Source organism: Salmo salar, chromosome 29 (assembly GCF_965601325.2).
Source record: "Salmo salar chromosome 29, fSalSal1, whole genome shotgun sequence".
Lineage (NCBI taxonomy): Eukaryota > Metazoa > Chordata > Actinopteri > Salmoniformes > Salmonidae > Salmo > Salmo salar.
Genome location: NC_138319.1, coordinates 36763016 through 36784293, shown reverse-complemented (window position 1 = coordinate 36784293; position 21278 = coordinate 36763016). Strand labels below are relative to the sequence as shown.

At 42.6% G+C, this 21278-nt stretch overlaps 1 protein-coding gene across 1 annotated transcript in view; it reads left to right on the top strand.

The window, feature by feature from the left end:
- Window positions 1–19859, top strand: part of LOC106590645 (calponin-3) — a 34153-nt gene extending 14294 nt beyond the window's left edge. Inside the window, exons 2-7 of the mRNA XM_045710671.2 lie at window positions 10030–10151; window positions 13732–13798; window positions 14666–14803; window positions 15433–15549; window positions 15912–16058; window positions 18122–19859. Of these exons, the coding sequence (XP_045566627.1) occupies window positions 10030–10151; window positions 13732–13798; window positions 14666–14803; window positions 15433–15549; window positions 15912–16058; window positions 18122–18487 (957 nt within the window). The 3' untranslated portion in view covers window positions 18488–19859. The remainder of the gene's footprint in view (window positions 1–10029; window positions 10152–13731; window positions 13799–14665; window positions 14804–15432; window positions 15550–15911; window positions 16059–18121) is intronic.
- The last annotated feature ends 1419 nt before the right edge of the window (window positions 19860–21278 follow it).

Sequence of the window (21278 nt, the reverse complement as noted above, 5' to 3'; positions counted from 1 at the left end):
GCAACACCCACTCATAGCATGCGCTCCAGCAGGTATATCTCACTGGTCACCCCCAAAGCCAATTCCTCCTTTGGTCGTCTTTCCTTCCAGTTCTCTGCTGCCAATGACTGGAACGAACTGCAAAAATCTCTGAAGCTGGAGACTCATATCTCCCTCACTAACTTTAAGCACCAGCTGTCAGAGCAGCTCACAGATCACTGCACCTGTACACAGACCATCTGTAAACAGCCCATCTATCTACCTACCTCATCCCCATACTGTATTTATTTATTTATTTATTTATTTATCTTGCTCCTTTGCACCCCAGTATCTCTACTTGCACATTCATCTTCTGCACATCCTACCATTCCAGTGTTTAACTGCTATTATAATTACTTCGCCACCATGGCCTATTTATTGCCTTACCTCATTTGCACTCACTGTATAGACTTTTTGTTCTCTTTTGTTCTTCTGTGTTATTGACTTTGTTTTGTTTATTCCATGTGTAACTCTGTGTTGTTGTATGTGTCGAATTGCTATGCTTTATCTTGGTCAGGTCGCAGTTGCAAATGAGAACTTGTTCTCAACTAGCCTAACTAGTTAAATAAAGGTGAAATACGTTTTTTTTTTTATCATAAAGATGAGTTTGTCTGTCTGACTCAGTGTGGATGACTAGAGTGTCTGTGATGTGCTTGTTGAAAGGCCATGTTTATAGGACATAGGCCAATGTTGAAGTGCTGTTTACAGTGGACTCTGAGCTGTTTATAATGGACTATGAGCTAATGGGTGACTGCAACTGCTCATCCGACAGTACCATATAAAGAACAGTTACATTTACGCTTTTGTTTGACATTGTAGAAAAGTCCTGTTAAATCTCCATGGCATTATTCAATCTAATTGTGGGTAATTTACAGCACAGTACTTACTCATTGACACTGAAGTACTGTACATTACAGCACAGAAACACTAGTGGCAGAACAAATCATTTTCCCCATGTAGGCTTACCATTTTTAGCAGATCCTGTACATCTGTTTACACAAATGAGATTGTGCGTTAGTGTATATGTTATGCTGTGTGTTTGTCATTTAAGGATGAAGCATGGTAAAGGCTCCAGGGAGCCAGTGGTTATGTGTTCCAGCCATTAACTTATCGTGTTCAGTGTGTGTACACAAGTGTGTGTGAGAGAGAGAGAGAGCGGAAGCAGCTGGAGAAGAAGAAGAGCATGCAGCTGTAATTGGCTTCACATTCACTTCCTCTGATGGCTTCTAGCCATGACCATGATCTCAATAGCATCACTTCCTGGTATTTTACAAGTGTTCCATCCCGCGTAACACTGTATTTCCCACCAAAACCAGAAGTGTCATTCAAAAGCATATAAATATGTCTGGATTTGATTAGAGTTTTTATCAGCATGACGATTCAAACCTGGTGCTACCTGAGTCTGATGAGACATATATTAAATAGATTTAATGAGCCCTACATTAACAACGTTTAATGATCCCTACATCATCAACGTTTAATGAGCCCCCTACATTAACAACGTTTAATGAGCCCCCTACATTAACAACGTTTAATGAGCCCCCTACATTAACAACGTTTAATGAGCCCCCTACAACAACAACGTTTAATGAGCCCCCTACAACAACAACGTTTAATGAGCCCCCTACATTAACAACGTTTAATGAGCCCCCTACATTAACAACGTTTAATGAGCCCCCTACATTAACAACGTTTAATGAGCCCCCTACATTAACAACGTTTAATGAGCCCCCTACATTAACAACGTTTAATGAGCCCCCTACAACAACAACGTTTAATGAGCCCCCTACAACAACAACGTTTAATGAGCCCCCTACAACAACAACGTTTAATGAGCCCCCTACATTAACAACGTTTAATGAGCCCCCTACATTAACAACGTTTAATGAGCCCCCTACATTAACAACGTTTAATGAGCCCCCTACATTAACAACGTTTAATGAGCCCCCTACATTAACAACGTTTAATGAGCCCCCTACATTAACGTTTAATGAGCCCCCTACATTAACGTTTAATGAGGCCCCTACATTAACAACGTTTAATGAGCCCTACATTAACAACGTTTAATGAGCCCTACAACAACAACGTTTAATGAGCCCCCTACATTAACAACGTTTAATGAGCCCCCTACATTAACAACGTTTAATGAGCCCTACATTAACAACGTTTAATGAGCCCTACAACAACAACGTTTAATGAGCCCTACATTAACAACGTTTAATGAGCCCTACATCAACAACGTTTAATGAGCCCCCTACATTAACAACGTTTAATGAGCCCTACATTAACAACGTTTAATGAGCCCTACATTAACCTGTTAGGGCTAGGGGGCAGTATTGACACGGCCGGATAAAAAAACGTACCCGATTTAATCTGGTTACTACTCCTGCCCAGTAACTAGATTATGCATATAATTATTGGCTTTGGATAGAAAACACCCTAAAGTTTCTAAAACTGTTTGAATGGTGTCTGTGTATAACAGAACTCAAATGGCAGGCCAAAACCCGAGAAGATTCCATGCAGGAAGTGGCCTGTCTGACAAGTTGTGTTTCATCTTGGCTCTTTTTATTGAAGACTGAGGATCTTTGCTCTAACGTGACACTTCCTACGGCTCCCATAGGCTCTCAGAGCCCGGGAAAAAGCTGAACGATATCGAGGCAGCCTCTGGCTGAAACACATTATCGCTTTTGGCAAGTGGCCGATCAGAGTACTATGGGCTTAGGCGCGTGCCCGAGTCGACCCCATGCTTTATTTTCTTTCGTCTGTTTATCTAAACGCAGATTCCCGGTCGGAATATTATCGCTTTTTTATGAGAAAAATTGCATAAAAATTGATTTTAAACAGCGGTTGACATGCTTCGAAGTACGGTAATGGAATATTTAGATTTTTTTTGTCACGAATTGCGCCATGCTCGTCACCCTTATTTACCCTTTCGGATAGTGTCTTGAACGCACGAACAAAACGCCGCTATTTGGATATAACTATGGATTATTTTGAACCAAACCAACATTTGTTATTGAAGTAGAAGTCCTGGGAGTGCATTCTGACGAAGAACACCAAAGGTAATAACATTTTTCTTATAGTAAATCTGACTTTGGTGAGTGCTAAACTTGCTGGGTGTCTAAATAGCTAGCCCTGTGATGCCGGGCTATCTACTGAGAATATTGCAAAATGTGCTTTCACAATAGGACAGAGTGCATAGAGGAGTTCTGTATCTATAATTCTTAAAATAATTGTTATGCTTGTTGTGAACGTTTATCGTGAGTAATTTAGTAAATTCACCGCCAGTGTACGGTGGGAATGCTAGTCACATGCTAGTCACATGCTAATGTAAAAAGCTGGTTTTTGATATAAATATGAACTTGATTGAACAAAACATGCATGTATTGTATAACATAATGTCCTAGGAGTGTCATCTGATGAAGATCATCAAAGGTTAGTGCTGCATTTAGCTGTGGTTTGGGTTTATGTGACATTATATGCTAGCTTGAAAAATGGGTGTCTGATTATTTCTGGCTGGGTACTCTGCTGACAATCTAATGTTTTGCTTTCGTTGTAAAGCCTTTTTGAAATCGGGCAGTGTGGTTAGATTAACCTCTCTAGGCTAGGCGGGACGAATTCGTCCCACCTACGTAACAGCCACTGCTATCCTGTGGCGCGATTTTCAAAACCTTAAAAATCCTATTACTTCAATTTCTCAAACATATGACTATTTTACAGCCATTTAAAGACAAGACTCTCGTTAATCTAACCACACTGTCCGATTTCAAAAAGGCTTTACAACGAAAGCAAAACATTAGATTATGTCAGCAGAGTACCAAGCCAGAAATAATCAGACACCCATTTTTCAAGCCAGCATATAATGTCACCAAAACCCAGAAGACAGCTAAATGCAGCACTCACCTTTGATGATCTTCATCAGATGACAACCCTAGGACATTATGTTATACAATATATGCATGTTTTGTTCAATCAAGTTCATATTTATATCAAAAACCAGCTTTTTACATTAGCATGTGACGTTCAGAACTAGCATACCCCCCGCAAACTTCCGGGGAATTCGCTAACATTTTACTAAATTACTCACGATAAACGTTCACAAAAAGCATAACAATTATTTTAAGAATTATAGATACAGACCTCCTCTATGCACTCGATATGTCCGATTTTAAAATAGCTTTTTGGTGAAAGCACATTTTGCAATATTCTAAGTACATAGCCCAGGCATCACGGGCTCGCTATTTAGACACCCGGCAAGTTTAGCACTCACCATAATCATATTTACTATTATAAAAGTTTCATTACCTTTTGTTGTCTTCGTCAGAATACACACCCAGGACTGCTACTTCAATAACAAATGTTGGTTTGGTCCAAAATAATCCATCGTTATATCCGAATAGCGGCGTTTTGTTCGTGCGTTCCAGACACTATCCGAAATAGTAAAGAAGTGTCACGCGCATGGCGCAATTCGTGACAATAAAATTCTAAGTATTCCATTACCGTACTTCGAAGCATGTCAACCGCTGTTTAAAATCAATTTTTACGACATTTTTCTCGTAGAAAAGCGATAATATTCCGACAGGGAATCTCCTTTTCGGCAAACAGAGGAAAAAATCCCAAAGGCGGGGGCGGTCGGGGTCACGCGCATAAGCCAGTGTCCCTTGATCGGCCACTTGAGAAAGGCGATAATGTGTTTCAGCCTGGGGCTGGAATGACGACATTCTGTTTTTTCCCGGGCTCTGAGCGCCTATGGACGACGTGGGAAGTGTCACGTTAGAGCAGAGATCCTTAGTAAATGATAGAGATGGAAAAGAAGTTCAACAAATGGTCAGACAGGCCACTTCCTGTAAAGGAATCTCTCAGGTTTTGACCTGCCATTTGAGTTCTGTTATACTCACAGACACCATTCAAACAGTTTTAGAAAATTTAGGGTGTTTTCTATCCATATGTAATAAGTATATGCATATTCTAGTTACTGGGTAGGAGTGGTAACCAGATTAAATCGGGTATGTTTTTTATCCAGCCGTGTCAATGCTGCCCCTAGCCCTAACAGGTTAACGAGAGTCTTGTCTTTAAAATGGTGTAAAATAGTCATATGTTTGAAAAATTGAAGTTTTTGCATTTTTTAGGTTTTTGAATAACGCGCCACGGGATTACACTGGCTGTTACGTAGGTGGGACGATTTGGTGCCACCTACCCTAGAGGTTAACAACGTTTAATGAGCCCTACATTAACCTCTCTAGGGTATGTGGGACGAAATCGTCCCACCTACTCAACAGCCAGTGGAATCCCGTGGCGCGATATTCAAATACCTTAGAAATGCTATTACTTCAATTTCTCAAACATATGACTATTTTACACCATTTTAAAGACAAGACTCTCGTTAATCTAACCACACTGTCCGATTTCAAAAAGGCTTTACAACAAAAGCAAAACATTACATTATGTCAGCAGAGTACCCAGACAGAAATAATCACACACCCATTTTTCAAGCTAGCATATAATGTCACATAAACCCAAACCACAGCTAAATGCAGCACTAACGTTTGATGATCTTCATCAGATGACACTCCTAGGACATTATGTTATACAATACATGCATGTTTTGTTCAATCAAGTTCATATTTATATCAAAAACCAGCTTTTTACATTAGCATGTGACGTTCAGAGCTAGCATACCCACCGCAAACTTCCGGTGAATTTACTAAATTACTCACGATAAACGTTCACAAAAAGCATAACAATTATTTTAAGAATTATAGATATAGAACTCCTTTATGCAATCGCTATGTCCGATTTTAAAATAGCTTTTCGGCAAAAGCACATTTTGCAATATTCTGAGTAGATAGCTCGCCATCACGGGCTAGCTATTTTGACACCCACCAAGTTTGACCCTCACCAAATTCAGATTTACTATAAGAAAAATTGGATTACCTTTGCTGTTCTTCGTCAGAATGCACTCCCAGGACTTCTACTTCAATAACAAATGTTGGTTTGGTTCAAAATAATCCATAGTTATGTTCAAATATCCTCTGTTTTGTTCGTGCGTTCAAGACACTATCCGAAGGGTGACGCGCCTGACGCGTTTCGTGACAAAAAAATTGTAAATATTCCATTACCGTACTTCGAAGCATGTCAACCGCTGTTTAAAATCAATTTTTATGCGATTTTTCTCGTAAAAAAGCGTTAATATTCCGACCGGGAAACCCTGTTTTTCGTTCAAACACGAAAAAATAAAAACATGGTGTCGGCTCGTGCACGCGCCTCCAGTCTCATTGTTCTCTGATCGACCACTATCCAAATGCGCTACTGTTTTTCAGCCATGGCCTGCAAAGTCATCATTCACCGTTCTGCCGCCTTCTGAGAGCCTATGGGAGCCGTAGGAAGTGTCACGTTACAGCAGAGATCCTCAGTTTTCAATAAAGAGAGTGTAGAAGGCCAAGAAATGGTCAGAGAGGGCACTTCCTGTAAGGAATCTTCTCAGGTTTTTGCCTGCCATATGAGTTCTGTTATACTCACAGACACCATTCAAACAGTTTTAGAAACTTTAGGGTGTTTTCTATCCAAATCAAACAATTATATGCATATTCTAGTTTCTGGGAAGTAGTAATAACCAGATTTAAATCGGGTACGTTTTTTTATCCGGCCGTGCAAATACTGCCCCCTACCCTAGAGAGGTTAACAACGTTTAATGAGCCCTACATTAACAACGTTTAATGAGCCCTACATTAACAACGTTTAATGAGCCCTACATTAACAACGTTTAATGAGCCCTACATTAACAACGTTTAATGAGCCCTACATTGACAACGTTTAATGAGCCCTACATTGACAACGTTTAATGAGCCCTACATTAACAACGTTTAATGAGCCCCCCTACATTAACAACGTTTAATGAGCCCCCCTACATTAACAACGTTTAATGAGCCCCCTACATTAACAACGTTTAATGAGCCCAAGCCCAAATGATTGTGCCGTTGTCCAAAACATAAAAGCCCATAGATGTAGCTAGCTATAAGCTCTCTTGGGTAAATAAATGAAACTAGCTCCAGTAGGCTAATCTTTTGGAGTGTGAACTGTATTACTGTACTGTATGATATGGACTGGAATTATGCACCTCGTTCAAACCATGATAAAGCAGAGGAGAACATGTGATTCTGGTGCAGCACATGTGGCCTACAAAGTTACAAGTGCAGGCTAGTGCAGGCTAGTGCAGGCTAGTGCAGGCTAGTGCAGGCTAGTGCAGGCTAGTACAGGCTAGTATAGGCTAGTGCAGGCTAGTTAATTTGATTTTAATTTTGAAATATAATGGGGCCTATGTGTATAATTAGTAGGCTGACGCATATGTACCTTTCATAATATTTCCCCTAATGTTATTAGCCTACCTCCTCTTTCTCTCTCTAGCGTTGCTTCATTCCTTCCTCGCTTTCAACAGTTACATGAAATACGTTTCGTTGTCCTTATCTTCATCATTCTAATGACATCCTTATATAATATAGGACAAGTATTAGATGCAGAAGGCTTTCACTTCTCTTCATGAAGATTGAATGGTTATGGGTCTGAATCAATAACTGCTATTAGGTCTACCACATTCACTCTTCTTTCAGTCTACCCCCTGAGTTCTATAGGATGCTTTATTTAACATTCAGCAAACAAGAGCTTGTGTCCCTCTTCCAATAGTCTATTGATATAACAAATGCTAGTAAAATGTCCAGCAAGCTATTTTAGTCTAGCTTTTCCTGCATGGGACTCCAAGAGCTAAGGAGCGTTTGTTTTAAGGAGAGAGGCCAGTGGAGCACAGGTCTGTATGTGTTGCACAAGAGACAGAGGCTGTAACTTCAATGCTTATTATCCATAGCCCATCATTTATTAGCTAAATATTATGCTAATAGTGCATTTTAATGTATTACCCGAAAGAGGCAGGCCTTGGCATTTATATACTCTATAGGGCTTTATGTCAATCTAGAACAGGAGTATCGATTTTGGATGCAATTTTAATGGAGTTGAGAGAGAGAGAGAGAGAGACACTGTGAGAGAGTCCACTGATTTAAAGCAATGATATTCGAGTGATAGGCTGTTTTTAAAAAAATCTGCAGCTGCAATTAAAACAACTATAATCTTTACAATTTAAAAACAAGGTGACCCCTGAAAGCCACATGGAGATGTGTAAATTAGACCCTCATTCGGTCTGCTACAGAAGATGTAGGCCTACCTGGCCGTAGAGAAAGCTACATGGAGATGGGTAAATTAGACGCGCATTCGGTCTTCATATTAGATGTAGACCTACCTGGCCGTAGAGAAAGCCAGATTTAGACATGGCATATAATAATTTAGCGGTTTCTCTCAGTTATTTATCCCATGAAAAGGGAGTGGTTTTGGGCGGTAAATCTCGGTAACCAGGTTCCCTCCATTCAACCCTAATCACTTCCTCTCAGAGCTGTGTGCTGATGTCTGACGCAGGGAGAACACGCTGTCCTTACAGCATCAGGCCACACAATGAAACGACCAGTGTCATATCGTATCCTGATTCTGGCAATAGTTTAGGACTAATACACTCCAGGAAAAGATATCAGACCAGTCAATAAATGCCTTGATTTTTCAGTCAACAGCTTCTCTTTTGTTCTCAATATAAATAATGCGCTTGCATAATGGGTTATTTAACTGTCAGAATTATCTCCCCTGTGAATTGCATTTGATGTAGAGTCATAAATTATGTTTATCTATTTATTTTTCTCACACTGACTTTATTGAAGCCAAGGTGTAAATCTGAAAGTATTATGGTGTGACAACCCTGAGGACCTGTTTGTTCTTAGGACCTTGTTGTGGCCAATCCACATCACAGGAATCAGTCTGCTAAATGTCTGGTTGGCAAAACAACATTTAAACGTTTGAGCTTCAACCCTCCAGTCTATGACTTACCTCACAGCTCAATGCTCGGGTGGAGACTGGATATAACAGTGTAACGATGTGTGCTGAGAGTCGGGAAGCAAGTTCAGGGAGTGAGTGTTTTAATAAAATTAAAGGAACATAATACAAAACAAGAAACACTAACAGTACACAGACATGAAACAATAACGCCTGGGGAAGGAACCAGGGAAGTGATGGAGTCCAGGTGAGTCTGATGACGCGCAGGTGCGCGTAACGATGGTGACAGGTGGGCGCCATAACGAGCAGCCTGGTGACCTAGAGGCCAGAGAGGGAACACACGTGACAAACAGATGCAATAAATGGCCCATAGGCCTCTGGTTAAATGTAGTGCACTAAATGGCCCATAGGCCTATGGTTAAAAAGTAGTGCACTAAATGGCCCATAGGCCTGTGGTTAAAAGTAGTGCACTAAATGGCCCATAGGCCTCTGGTTAAAAGAAGTGCACTAAATGGGGAATATAGTGCCATTTGGGCCAAATCCGTAATCTCGGCCCCTGACAGCACTGTAACAGCCTGGCTAGCTGACATCTGAAGTGTACAGATTCTTCTCCAAGGGAAAACGGTGTTCTAATACAAAGTAGATTATGAAACACACAATCTGGTTAAATGTAGTGCACTAAATGGCCCATAGGCCTCTGGTTAAATGTAGTGCACTAAATCCAAACCCGTGATATTTCCCTCCCGAAGCTGATTCGGTGAGTGTTTGCACGGCCGGCGTTCATTCGTTGTGATCTGACACAGTGTGTAAATAGAGAGAAGCTGGTGATTATGTAACACATGGACGTCTCTGCTGGGTTTATTGGTATGAGATGTGATTTTTGTTGTCAGTTCCTTAGTTCAAAGCAGCTTGAGACATTTTCACATCTCTTAACCCTGTCAAATTATGAACTACATCTATCAGAAGGATATATTTATTGAGGCAGTTGATGGATGAGAGTTTTTAATGGGAATGGTGTTGTTACAAAGATACTAGTCTCATGTGACAGACTTGAACATAGTATCTGGCCAGGACATGAGAGATATGGCTTTAAGTTCCAAGATTACAAAGATAGTAACTTTTACTAAAGACACTAACTGTTCTCAGATCGCAGGGAAATATGACATGCAAAAGGAGGAGGAGCTTCGGTTCTGGATCGAGGAAGTGACGGGGATGACCATAGGAGAGAACTTCCAGAAGGGCCTGAAGGACGGAATCATCCTGGGAGAGTAAGTGTGTGTGTTTCTGCTGTGCTGTGCTGTGCTGTGATCTGATCTGATCTGATCTGTAGCTGATGTTTGCTGGGTGGAAACACTGACATTGATTTTATATGAGTAATCAATCACACTCCTGTCACTGTCCACAGATTGATGTCATGATTAGCATCTTGTCTATTTCCCATCCCAGTGGAATACACATTTGATACACATGTCCATTCTGCAGATATTGTCCTCCCCAAGATTCACTTGTTAAAACTACTATCAGTTTGTCGTAAGATGTCATTTTTACATTGAACATCAGTGCTTTAACCTGTTGGGGCTAGGGGGCAGTATTTTCACGGCTGGATAAAAAAACGTACCCGATTTAATCTGGTTACTAATCCTACCCAGTAACTAGAATATGCATATACTTATTATATATGGATAGAAAACACCCTAAAGTTTCTAAAACTGTTTGAATGGTGTCTGTGAGTATAACAGAACTCATTTGGCAGGCAAAACCCTGAGACATTTTCTGACAGGAAGTGGATACCTGATGTGTTGAATGACCTTTAAGCCTATGCCATTGAAACACACAGGGGTTGATTAATGTTTTGGCACTTCCTATTGCTTCCACTAGATGTCACCAGCCTTTACAAAGTGTTTTGAGTCTTTTACTGTGAGATCTGACCGAACAAGAGCCATGGAACGGTGATGGCCGATTAGACTCTGGCGCGCGAGTTCATGTTGGGTACCCTCGTTCCAATACGTTATAAAAGAGAATGCATTCGTCCACCTTGAATATTATTCATGTTCTGGTTAAAAAAGGCACAAATGATTTATGCTATACAACGTTTGACATGTTTGAACGAACGTAAATATATTTTTTCCCCTCGTTCATGACGAGAAGTCCGGCTGGCTTAGATCATGTGCTAACAAGACGGAGATTTTTGGACATAAATGATGAGCTTTTTTGAACAAAACTACATTCGTTATGGACCTGGGATTCCTGGAAGTGACATCTGATGAAGAGAATCAAAGGTAATGGATTATTTACATAGTATTTTCGATTTTAGATCTCTCCAACATGGCCGTTTGTCTGTATAGCAAAGCATATTTTTCTGGGCGCAGTGCTCAGATTATTGCAAAGTGTGATTTCCCAGTAAGGTTATTTTTAAATCTGGCAAGTTGATTGCGTTCAAGAGATGTAAATCTATAATTCTTTAAATGACAATATAATATTTTACCAATGTTTTCTAATTTTAATTATTTAATTTGTGGTGCTGACTTGACTGCCGGTTATTGGAGGGAAACGATTTCCTCAACATCAATGCCATAGTAAAACGCTGTTTTTGGATATAAATATGAACTTGATAGAACTAAAAATGCATGCATTGTCTAACATAATGTCCTAGGAGTGTCATCTGATGGAGATTGTAAAAGGTTAGTGCATCATTTTAGCTGGTTTTATGGTTTTGGTGACGCCTGTCTTTGAATTGACAAAACATTACACACAGCTATTGTCAATGTACTCTCCTAACATAATCTAACTTTATGCTTTCGCCGTAAAACCTTTTTGAAATCGGACAACGTGGTTAGATTAAGGAGATGTTTATCTTTCAAAGGGTGTAAGATAGTTGTATGTTTGAAAAATTTGAATTTTGACATTTATTTGGTTTCAAATTTGCCGCTCTTGAAATGCACCTGCTGTTGATAGGGTGCACCACGGGTGGCACGCTAGCGTCCCACATAGCCCCAAGAAGTTAAGGAACATGAGTGCTTTAAGGAACATGGGTGCTTTAAGGAACATGGGTGCTTTAAGGAACATGGGTACTTTAAGGAACATGGGTACTTTAAGGAACATGGGTGCTTTAAGGAACATGGGTGCTTTAAGGAACATGGGTGCTTTAAGGAACATGGGTGCTTTAAGGAACATGGGTGCTTTAAGGAACATGGGTGCTTTAACCTGTCTGGGAACCTGGGACGCTTGCGTCCCACCCTAGTCAACAGCCAGTGGAATCACGTCGCGCGAAATACAAATACCTCATAAATGCTATAACTTCAATTTCTCAAACATATGACTATTTTACACCATTTTATAGATACACCTCTCCTGAAACTAACCACGTTGTCCGATTTCAAAAAGGCTTTACAGCAAAAGCAAAACATTAGATTATGTTAGGAGAGTACCCTGCCAAAAAGAATCACACTGCCATTTTCAAAGCAACTAGCATGCATCCCAAATACCCAAAACACAGCTAAATGCAGCACTAACCTTTGACAATTTTCATCAGATGACACTCCTAGGACATCATGTTACACAATACATGCATTTTTTGTTCGATAAAGTTCATATTTGTATATAAAAACAGCATTTTACATCGGCGCATGACGTTCAGAAAATATTTTCCCTCAAATGCTTCCGGTGATCAGCGCTACAATTTACAAAATTACTATTCGAAAACATTGTTAAAATTTAATATTGTCATTCAAAGAATTATAGATGAATATCTCGTGAATGCAACTGCATTGCCAGATTTCAAAATAACTTTACTGGGAAATCACACTTTGCAATAAACGAGGTGGTATGCTCAGAAAAATAGGCTAGGCGATACATGTTAGCGCCATCTTGGAACCATCTAAAATCAAATATACTATTGTAAATATACCTTACCTTTGATTATCTTCATCAGAAGGCACTTCCAGGGATCCCAGGTCCACAACAAATGTAGTTTTGTTCGAAAAAGTTAATAATTTATGTCCCAATAGCTCCTTCTTGTTAGCACGTTCCGAAGGCTACTCATAATGTACGATGCGCGCTGGACTTGTCGTCACGAATGTGCAAAAAATATATATTTACGTTCGTTCAAACATGTCAAACGTTGTATAACATAAATCTTTAGGGCCTTTTTCAACCAGAGCTTCAATAATATTCAAGGCGGACGATTGCATTGTCTTACTAAACGTTTCGGAACAAAAGGGTTCCCATGGGCGCCCGCGTCATAGTAGTAATGGCCCTCCCCCTGTGATCAACTTTCCAAGCCTCTCTTTCGGTCAGTTTCTACCGGAGAAGACTCAAACCACTTTGTAAAGACTGTTGACATCTAGTGGAAGCCTTAGTAAAAGCTAAATGAATCCTAACTCACGGTGTGTTTCAAAGGCAAAGTGTAGAAGGTGATTCCACAAATCAGATTTCCACTTCCTGCATGGAATCTTCTCAGGTTTTGGCCTGCCATATGAGTTCTGTTATACTCACAGACACCATTCAAACAGTTTTAGAAACTTTAGTGTTTTCTATCCAAATCTACTAATTATATGCATATTCTAGTTACTGGGCAGGAGTAGTAACCAGATTAAATCGGGTACGTTTTTTTTATCCGGCCGTGCAAATACTGCCCCCTAGCCCCAACAGGTTTTAAGGAACATGAGTGCTTTAAGGAACATGGGTGCTTTAAGGAACATGGGTGCTTTAAGGAACATGGGTGCTTTAAGGAACATGGGTGCTTTAAGGAACATGGGTGCTTTAAGGAACATGGCTGCTTTAAGGAACATGAGTGCTTTAAGGAACATGGGTACTTTAATGCATGACTCTTTCACTCCTTTCCCCCAGATTGATAAACAAACTGCAGCCTGGCTCGATAAAGAAAATTAACCACTCACAACTGAACTGGCACAAGGTAGGCTAATGCTCTAAACTGGCACAAGGTAGGCTAATGCTCTGAACTGGCACAAGGTAGGCTAATGCTCTGAACTGTCACAAGGTAGGCTAATGCTCTGAACTGGCACAAGGTAGGCTAATGCTCTGAACTGGCACGAGGTAGGCTAATGCTCTGAACTGCCACGAGGTAGGCTCATGCTCTGAACTGGCAGGCTCATGTCTTCGTCAAACGTAACCTCAGTGTATGGTGTTGTTCACACCCTTCCATAATAATATGAACACTTTTTCCAAGAGAGCACAGAAGCCGTAGAGTGGCTATTCACGTCATTAAACACCATTTAAGACCTGTAAAAATGTTCTGCCTGGAGAATAAATGGATTCATTCATTAAGCCTTCACCTGTCTCTCTCTCTCTCATGCGCTCTCACTCTTTCTCTCTCTCACTCTTTCTCTCTCTCTTTCTTTCTGTCTCTCTCTTTCTTTCTCTTTCTTTCTCTGTCTGTCTCTCTCTCTGTCTCTGTCTCTTTCTTTCTCTGTCTCACTCTTTCTCTCTCTCTGTTGCTCTCTGTCTCTCTCTCTGTCTCTGTCTCTTTCTTTCTCTGTCTCACTCTTTCTCTCTCTCTGTTGCTCTCTTTCTCTCTCAACACCTTTAAGGAGTTATTACTTTCTGATGTTTTTACCTAACCCCCTCCCCATCCCTGCTATGCCCCTCCCCATTCCTACTATGCTCCTCCCCATCCCCTCTGTGTTCTGGGGCCTGTTCAGGAGGATGTAACATCACAGAACATTCATATAGAAATGTATGGTGTAGAAGGGATAGGATTGTCTTGTCAGATAGAATAGGGAATAGTACCAGCTCTGTAACCCGTGTTGTTGTGTTCCCCCAGCTGGAGAACCTTGGCAACTTCATCAAAGCCATCCTGGCCTATGGCATGAAGCCTAATGACATCTTCGAGGCCAACGACCTGTTTGAGAACGGCAACATGACCCAAGTCCAGAGCACATTGCTCTCCCTGGCCAGCATGGTGAGGGGGGGTAGAAAGACTTTCCTGAACGTTTTCTGTGATAATACATTTTAGTTTTTCAAAACATACAAGAATACATGTTATGGTAATAAGTGTATACTGGGACAGTTACAGTAAAGTGTTACCAAGACTTTCTGATGGGGTTCCTTCTCTGGGGACAGTTACAGTAAAGTGTTACCAAGACTTTCTGATGGGGTTCCTTCTCTGGGGACAGCTACAGTAAAGTGTTACCAAGACTTTCTGATGGGGTTCCTTCTCTGGGGACAGTTACAGTAAAGTGTTACCAAGACTTTCTGATGGGGTTCCTTCTCTGGGGACAGCTACAGTAAAGTGTTACCAAGACTTTCTGATGGGGTTCCTTCTCTGGGGACAGCTACAGTAAAGTGTTACCAAGACTTTCTGATGGGGTTCCTTCTCTGGGGACAGTTACAGTAAAGTGTTACCAAGACTTTCTGATGGGGTTCCTTCTCTGGGGACAGCTACAGTAAAGTGTTACCAAGACTTTCTGATGGGGTTCCTTCTCTGGGGACAGCTACAGTAAAGTGTTACCAAGACTTTCTGATGGGGTTCCTTCTCACCAAGGGACTTGTAGCATCAATATATTTCCACTTTCTTATCTCATTCCATAGGCAAAGACCAAAGGCATGCACACATCGTGTGACATTGGTGTAAAATACGCAGACAAACAGACACGCCATTTTGATGATAGGAAGATCAAGGCTGGACAGTGTGTCATCGGGCTGCAGGTACGACATGCTGGGGATGATGTGTGATAGGTTGTTAGGCTCTGTTACTGGATGTGACTATGCAATAAAATGTGTTGTTTTTGTTCATTATTCTACAATATTTTGCCAGTGGAAATCATCCCGATAATAGAATGTTTATATGTAGCTTATGTTACTGATTCTTCAAATGTAATACATGCACAATCGCCCTGTATATGGAGGCCGGATGCCTGTATATGGAGGCCGGATGCCTGTATATGGAGGCCGGATGCCTGTATATGGAGGCCGGATGCCTGTATATGGAGGCCGGATGCCTGTATATGGAGGCCGGATGCCTGTATTGGGTCTATTCAGCTAATGGTTCTATGTTCCTGCGTGTTTAGATGGGGACCAACAAGTGTGCAAGCCAGGCTGGTATGACAGCGTACGGGACAAGGAGACATCTTTACGACCCAAAGACCCAGACAGACAAGCCTTACGACCAGACCACCATCAGTCTGCAGATGGGCACCAACAAAGGAGCCAGCCAGGTGAAGCCAATGATGTATTTTAACACTACTAGTATGTCAGCGGGTGGAACCCACAGTTACTTTTACAGTGGTCCACTTCCCCTATTGAAACCATGATGGAACCTATGTAATGAAAGGAGCTACCCAGCAAGTGCTACTCTCAAAAGAGTTGGGGGGGGAATGTAACAGAGAGCCTGGGGGGAATGTAACAGAGAGCCTGGGGGGAATGTAACAGAGAGCCTGTGGGGAATGTAACAGAGAGCCTGGGGGGAATGTAACAGAGAGCCTGGGGGGAGAGAGTTGGGGGGGGAATGTAACAGAGAGCCTGGGGGGAATGTAACAGAGAGCCTGGGGGGAGAGAGTTGGGGGGGAATGTAACAGAGTTGGGGGGGAATGTAACAGAGAGTTGGGGGGGAATGTAACAGAGAGTTGGGGGGGAATGTAACAGAGAGTTGGGGGGGAATGTAACAGAGAGTTGGGGGGGAATGTAACAGAGAGTTGGGGGGAGGGAATGTAACAGAGAGTTGGGGGGAGGGAATGTAACAGAGAGTTGGGGGGAGGGAATGTAACAGAGAGTTGGGGGGAGGGAATGTAACAGAGAGTTGGGGGGAGGGAATGTAACAGAGAGTTGGGGGGAGGGAATGTAACAGAGAGTTGGGGGGAGGGAATGTAACAGAGGTTGGGGGGAGGGAATGTAACAGAGTTGGGGGGAGGGAATGTAACAGAGTTGGGGGGAGGGAATGTAAAAGAGTTGGGGGGAGGGAATGTAAAAGAGTTGGGGGGAGGGAATGTAACAGAGTGTTGGGGGGAGGGAATGTAACAGAGTGTTGGGGGGAGGGAATGTAACAGAGTTGGGGGGAGGGAATGTAACAGAGTGTTGGGGGGGAATGTAACAGAGTGTTGGGGGGGAATGTAACAGAGAGTTGGGGGGGATTTAACGGAGAGCCTGGGGGGGAATGTAACAGAGTTGGGGGGGGGGAATGTAACAGAGTTGGGGGGGGAATGTAACAGAGAGTTGGGGGGGAATGTAACAGAGAGTTGGGGGGGGAATGTAACAGAGAGTTGGGGGGGGAATGTAACAGAGTTGGGGGGGAATGTAACAGAGAGTTGGGGGGGGAATGTAACAGAGTTGGGGGGAGATGTAACAGAGAGTTGGGGGGGGGGAATGTAACAGAGAGTTGGGGGGGGGAATGTAACAGAGTTGGGGGGGGGGAATGTAACAGAGTTGGGGGGGGGGAATGTAACAGAGAGTTGGGGGGGGGAATGTAACAGAGTTGGGGGGTAATGTAACAGAGAGTTGGGGGGTAATGTAACAGAGAGTTGGGGGGGGGGAATGTAACAGAGAGTTGGGGGGGGGGGAATGTAACAGAGAGTTGGGGGGGGGGAATGTAACAGAGTTGGGGGGGGGGAATGTAACAGAGTTGGGGGGTAATGTAACAGAGAGTTGGGGGGGGGGAATGTAACAGAGAGTTGGGGGGGGGGAATGTAACAGAGAGTTGGGGGGGGGAATGTAACAGAGAGTTGGGGGGGGAATGTAACAGAGAGTTGGGGGGGGGAATGTAACAGAGTTGGGGGGGAATGTAACAGAGAGTTGGGGGGGGAATGTAACAGAGTTGGGGGGGGGGGGGATGTAACAGAGTTGGGGGGGGGGGGGAATGTAACAGAGAGTTGGGGAATGTAACAGAGAGCCCGGGGGGGAATGTAACAGAGAGCCCGGGGGGGAATGTAACAGAGAGCCCGGGGGGGAATGTAACAGAGAGTTGGGGGGGGGGGGGGGAATGTAACAGAGAGTTGGGGGGGGGGAAATGTAACAGAGAGCCCGTGGGGAATGTAACAGAGAGTTGGGGGGGGAATGTAACAGAGAGCCTGGGGGGAATGTAACAGAGAGTTGGGGGAAGTAACAGAGAGCCTGGGGGAGTCTAGATCTACTTTGCACATCACCATAATCACATTGTTGATAGTACATAATACCCATAGCTGTCTTGAAGAAGACCATCCAGGTCAGTATTCCTGCCTTATAACTGTTTTCTTGGAAATCTCCTAAATGTGTCCCTGTCCTCCTCTCTTCTCCGCTCCTCTCCTAGGCCGGTATGTCCTGCCCGGGAACGCGTCGTGACATCTTCGACAATAAGCAGGTGCAGCAAGTGGACAACTGCACCATCTCCCTGCAGATGGGCACCAACAAGGCAGCGTCCCAGAAGGGTATGAGCGCATATGGCCTAGGACGCCAGGTGTACGACCCAAAGTACTGCGGCTCGCCCACCGAGCCTGTCATTCATGCCGACGGGAGCCTGGGCACCAACTGCTCAGAGATCAGCGACAGTGACTATCAGGCTGAGGAGTTCCTCCAGGAGGGAGAGGGGGAGGAGTACCCAGTGGCTTATCAGGAAGAGGACAACTACAGCGACGTGGCCCACTACAACGAGGTTGACCAGGGCATCGACTATTAGGGCTGTCCCTTCAGGGCCATCCGGCACTGGCCTGGTCCCAGATCTGTCTGTGCTGCCAGACTAATCCGGCTCCACCACAACGGCCGCTAGACGAAACAGTTAAACAGTGTATTTTATCCACAACAAACAGAGCCAATCTTTTTCCTCTGTAGTCTTCTGTTTAGCGATGTTTTTAAATTGAAGCCTAAGAGAGAAATATTGCCTTGAGTTCATTTCTTCTTCACCTCCTCCCAACTCTTCTTCCATTTGAACAGCAGTGGTTTCAGTCAGTTAAAGTATGTAATGTCCTGAGATCCAGTGTTGGAGATGTGCTATATATTAGGGTTGAGAACATTCCTTCTAAATCGACTGTTACATTATGAAGTATGGGACATTGTGACGTAAACGTTGTATCGTCTACATCCATTCCACTTTTTTATCCCCAGACTTGCTTTACTGATGGACTCATCCCTTTAAAGGAATTCACATAATCATGCCAGTCTTAAAAGGTTCACCAGCTGCTTTTGACTTTTTTAAATTTACCCATCTTTACCCATCTCCTAGCCAACCTAAAATGACCAATATTACCTTTTTTTATTTTATTGATACAAATCAAATTGAGTGAAAATGTTCAGTCAGGACATTTAATCTATTTCATTTTAGCAGGTTTCAATCTCATCCAAATGGACCATTTAGCTTTATCCTGAAGTGAGTACGGTCTAATGGCTTTTCCATTAGACCAGATGACCAAACCAGAATGTTCTGCTTTTATTGCATACAGTATGGCTAATCTTATCACGGCATGTTATTTAACCAGGAAAATAGCCTTGAGGTTAGAAACCTATTTTTTTCCTAGGGTGACCTAGCAAGAAGTCAGCAGGAAGTAGTCAGTGTGTACACACAACACAATACATTATACACTATTAGAATGGTCAGTTACATTCCCGTTTCTATCAGAGCTTTAAACTCGGGCAGTGGCACCATCTCTTCCAGTTTTAAAGTATTTTGTAGTTTGTCCCAAGTACAGGAAATGTTGTAGGAGAAGGATTGTTTCCCCATTTCAGTCCTTTCCCTTGGAACTGACTGAGAGTGGAGGCTGTAGGATTGTGATGGTGTTAGTCAGGAGCAAATATATGTAGGGAGTATTACAAGCACTTCCTTGTACACAAATATGTACCAGTTCCTTCTGGTAGGAAGCGAGGGCCACTTCACCATGTTATATAGTTGACAGTGATGGGTGAGTGGTCTTGCGTTAGTTGTGACCCTAAGTGCTCCTTGATACACTGCGTCCAGCATAATCCAACACAGATTTAAAAAATGGCCCTCGCACAAGATCCTTTCTAACTGACATAGAAAAACAAGATTTGTTCCTAAAAATAAAAATATAATTTCAGCTTCAGTTTCTTTGTCAAGTTTTTAATGTGCCGTATGAAATGCAGCTGTTCATCTAAATACATGCCTAGGTACTTATAAGAAAAGATGCCATTTAAAGTAAAAATCTGCAAATGACTCCATTTGTCTGCTTTGAGATTAGACAAAACCATGTACTGAGACTTTCTGGCATTCAGCACAGTTTCAGGTGGAAGAGTTGTTTCTGAACGACATTCAGCACAGTTTCAGGTGGAAGAGTTGTTTCTGAACGACATTCAGCACAGTTTCAGGTGGAAGAGTTGTTTCTGAACGACATTCAGCACAGTTTCAGGTGGAAGAGTTGTTTCTGAACGACATTCAGCACAGTTTCAGGTGGAAGAGTTGGTTCAGAATGGCATCCAAAGCCAGTTGCAAATCCTGAAAAGCATTCTCAATTTTAGAGGCACAATTGTGTCATACAGTTAACATGTTCACCTACATAATTAATATACGGAGTGAAAAGGACCGGCCCTAACATCGAGCCTTGAGGGACACCTTTCCTGAGCTGTCGAAACTCTGACTTCATGCCCTCATGAGCCACACACTGGGTTCTGTCAGAGAGGTGGTTTTGGAACCAATCCAACTCTCCAGCACCAAAACCAGCAGGGCATGGCCAACATGGCTCATGATCTTATTACCCCCTTCATTCCCACTGTATTTATCACCATGTCTCACTCTAATTATAAACCAGGGCTGTGTTTGAAATGGCAACCTATTCTCTATAATATAGTGCTCTACTTTTGAGGGGTGTTGGAAAGCAGTTCTCTGTCTGAATTGATGTCCCACAGTTTTCTGTAGACCACTATGTAACCGCAGTCAGTCTCAGAAGTAGAACAAGTCAGCAAAAGAAAGGCACAGGCTTTGTCTGAAAAGGCATCCTATTCACTGTGCACTAGGGCCCATAGTGAACTAGTCAACAGTAGTGCACTGTAGGGAATGGAAGATGCCATTACGGACACAGCCACTAACTGAAGAGAAAATTGCCTCGTGTCCCTTCATACATCATGTACTGACCGTTTAGTTGTTTACCGTTTTTATAATTAATCATTTAAATGTTAACTGCTAGTCTCTCTGTTTGCTTGTATATGTTTGTGTGGCCAGAAGAAAGAAACCCCTGCATTTATGCTGTCTCAGGAATGATTTTTCAATCGTGACATTAACGTAGAACTTGATTAACAGTTCCGATGGCTTGGTCGGTGATACAAGCCGATAAACGACCATGACAGAGGACTAGCGGGATCAGAGGACTAGCGGGATCAGAGGACTAGCGGGATCAGAGGACTAGCGGGATCAGGGGACTAGCGGGATCAGGGGACTAGCGGGATCAGAGGACTAGCGGGATCAGGGGACTAGCGGGATCAGAGGACTAGCGGGATCAGGGGACTAGCGGGCTCAGAGGACT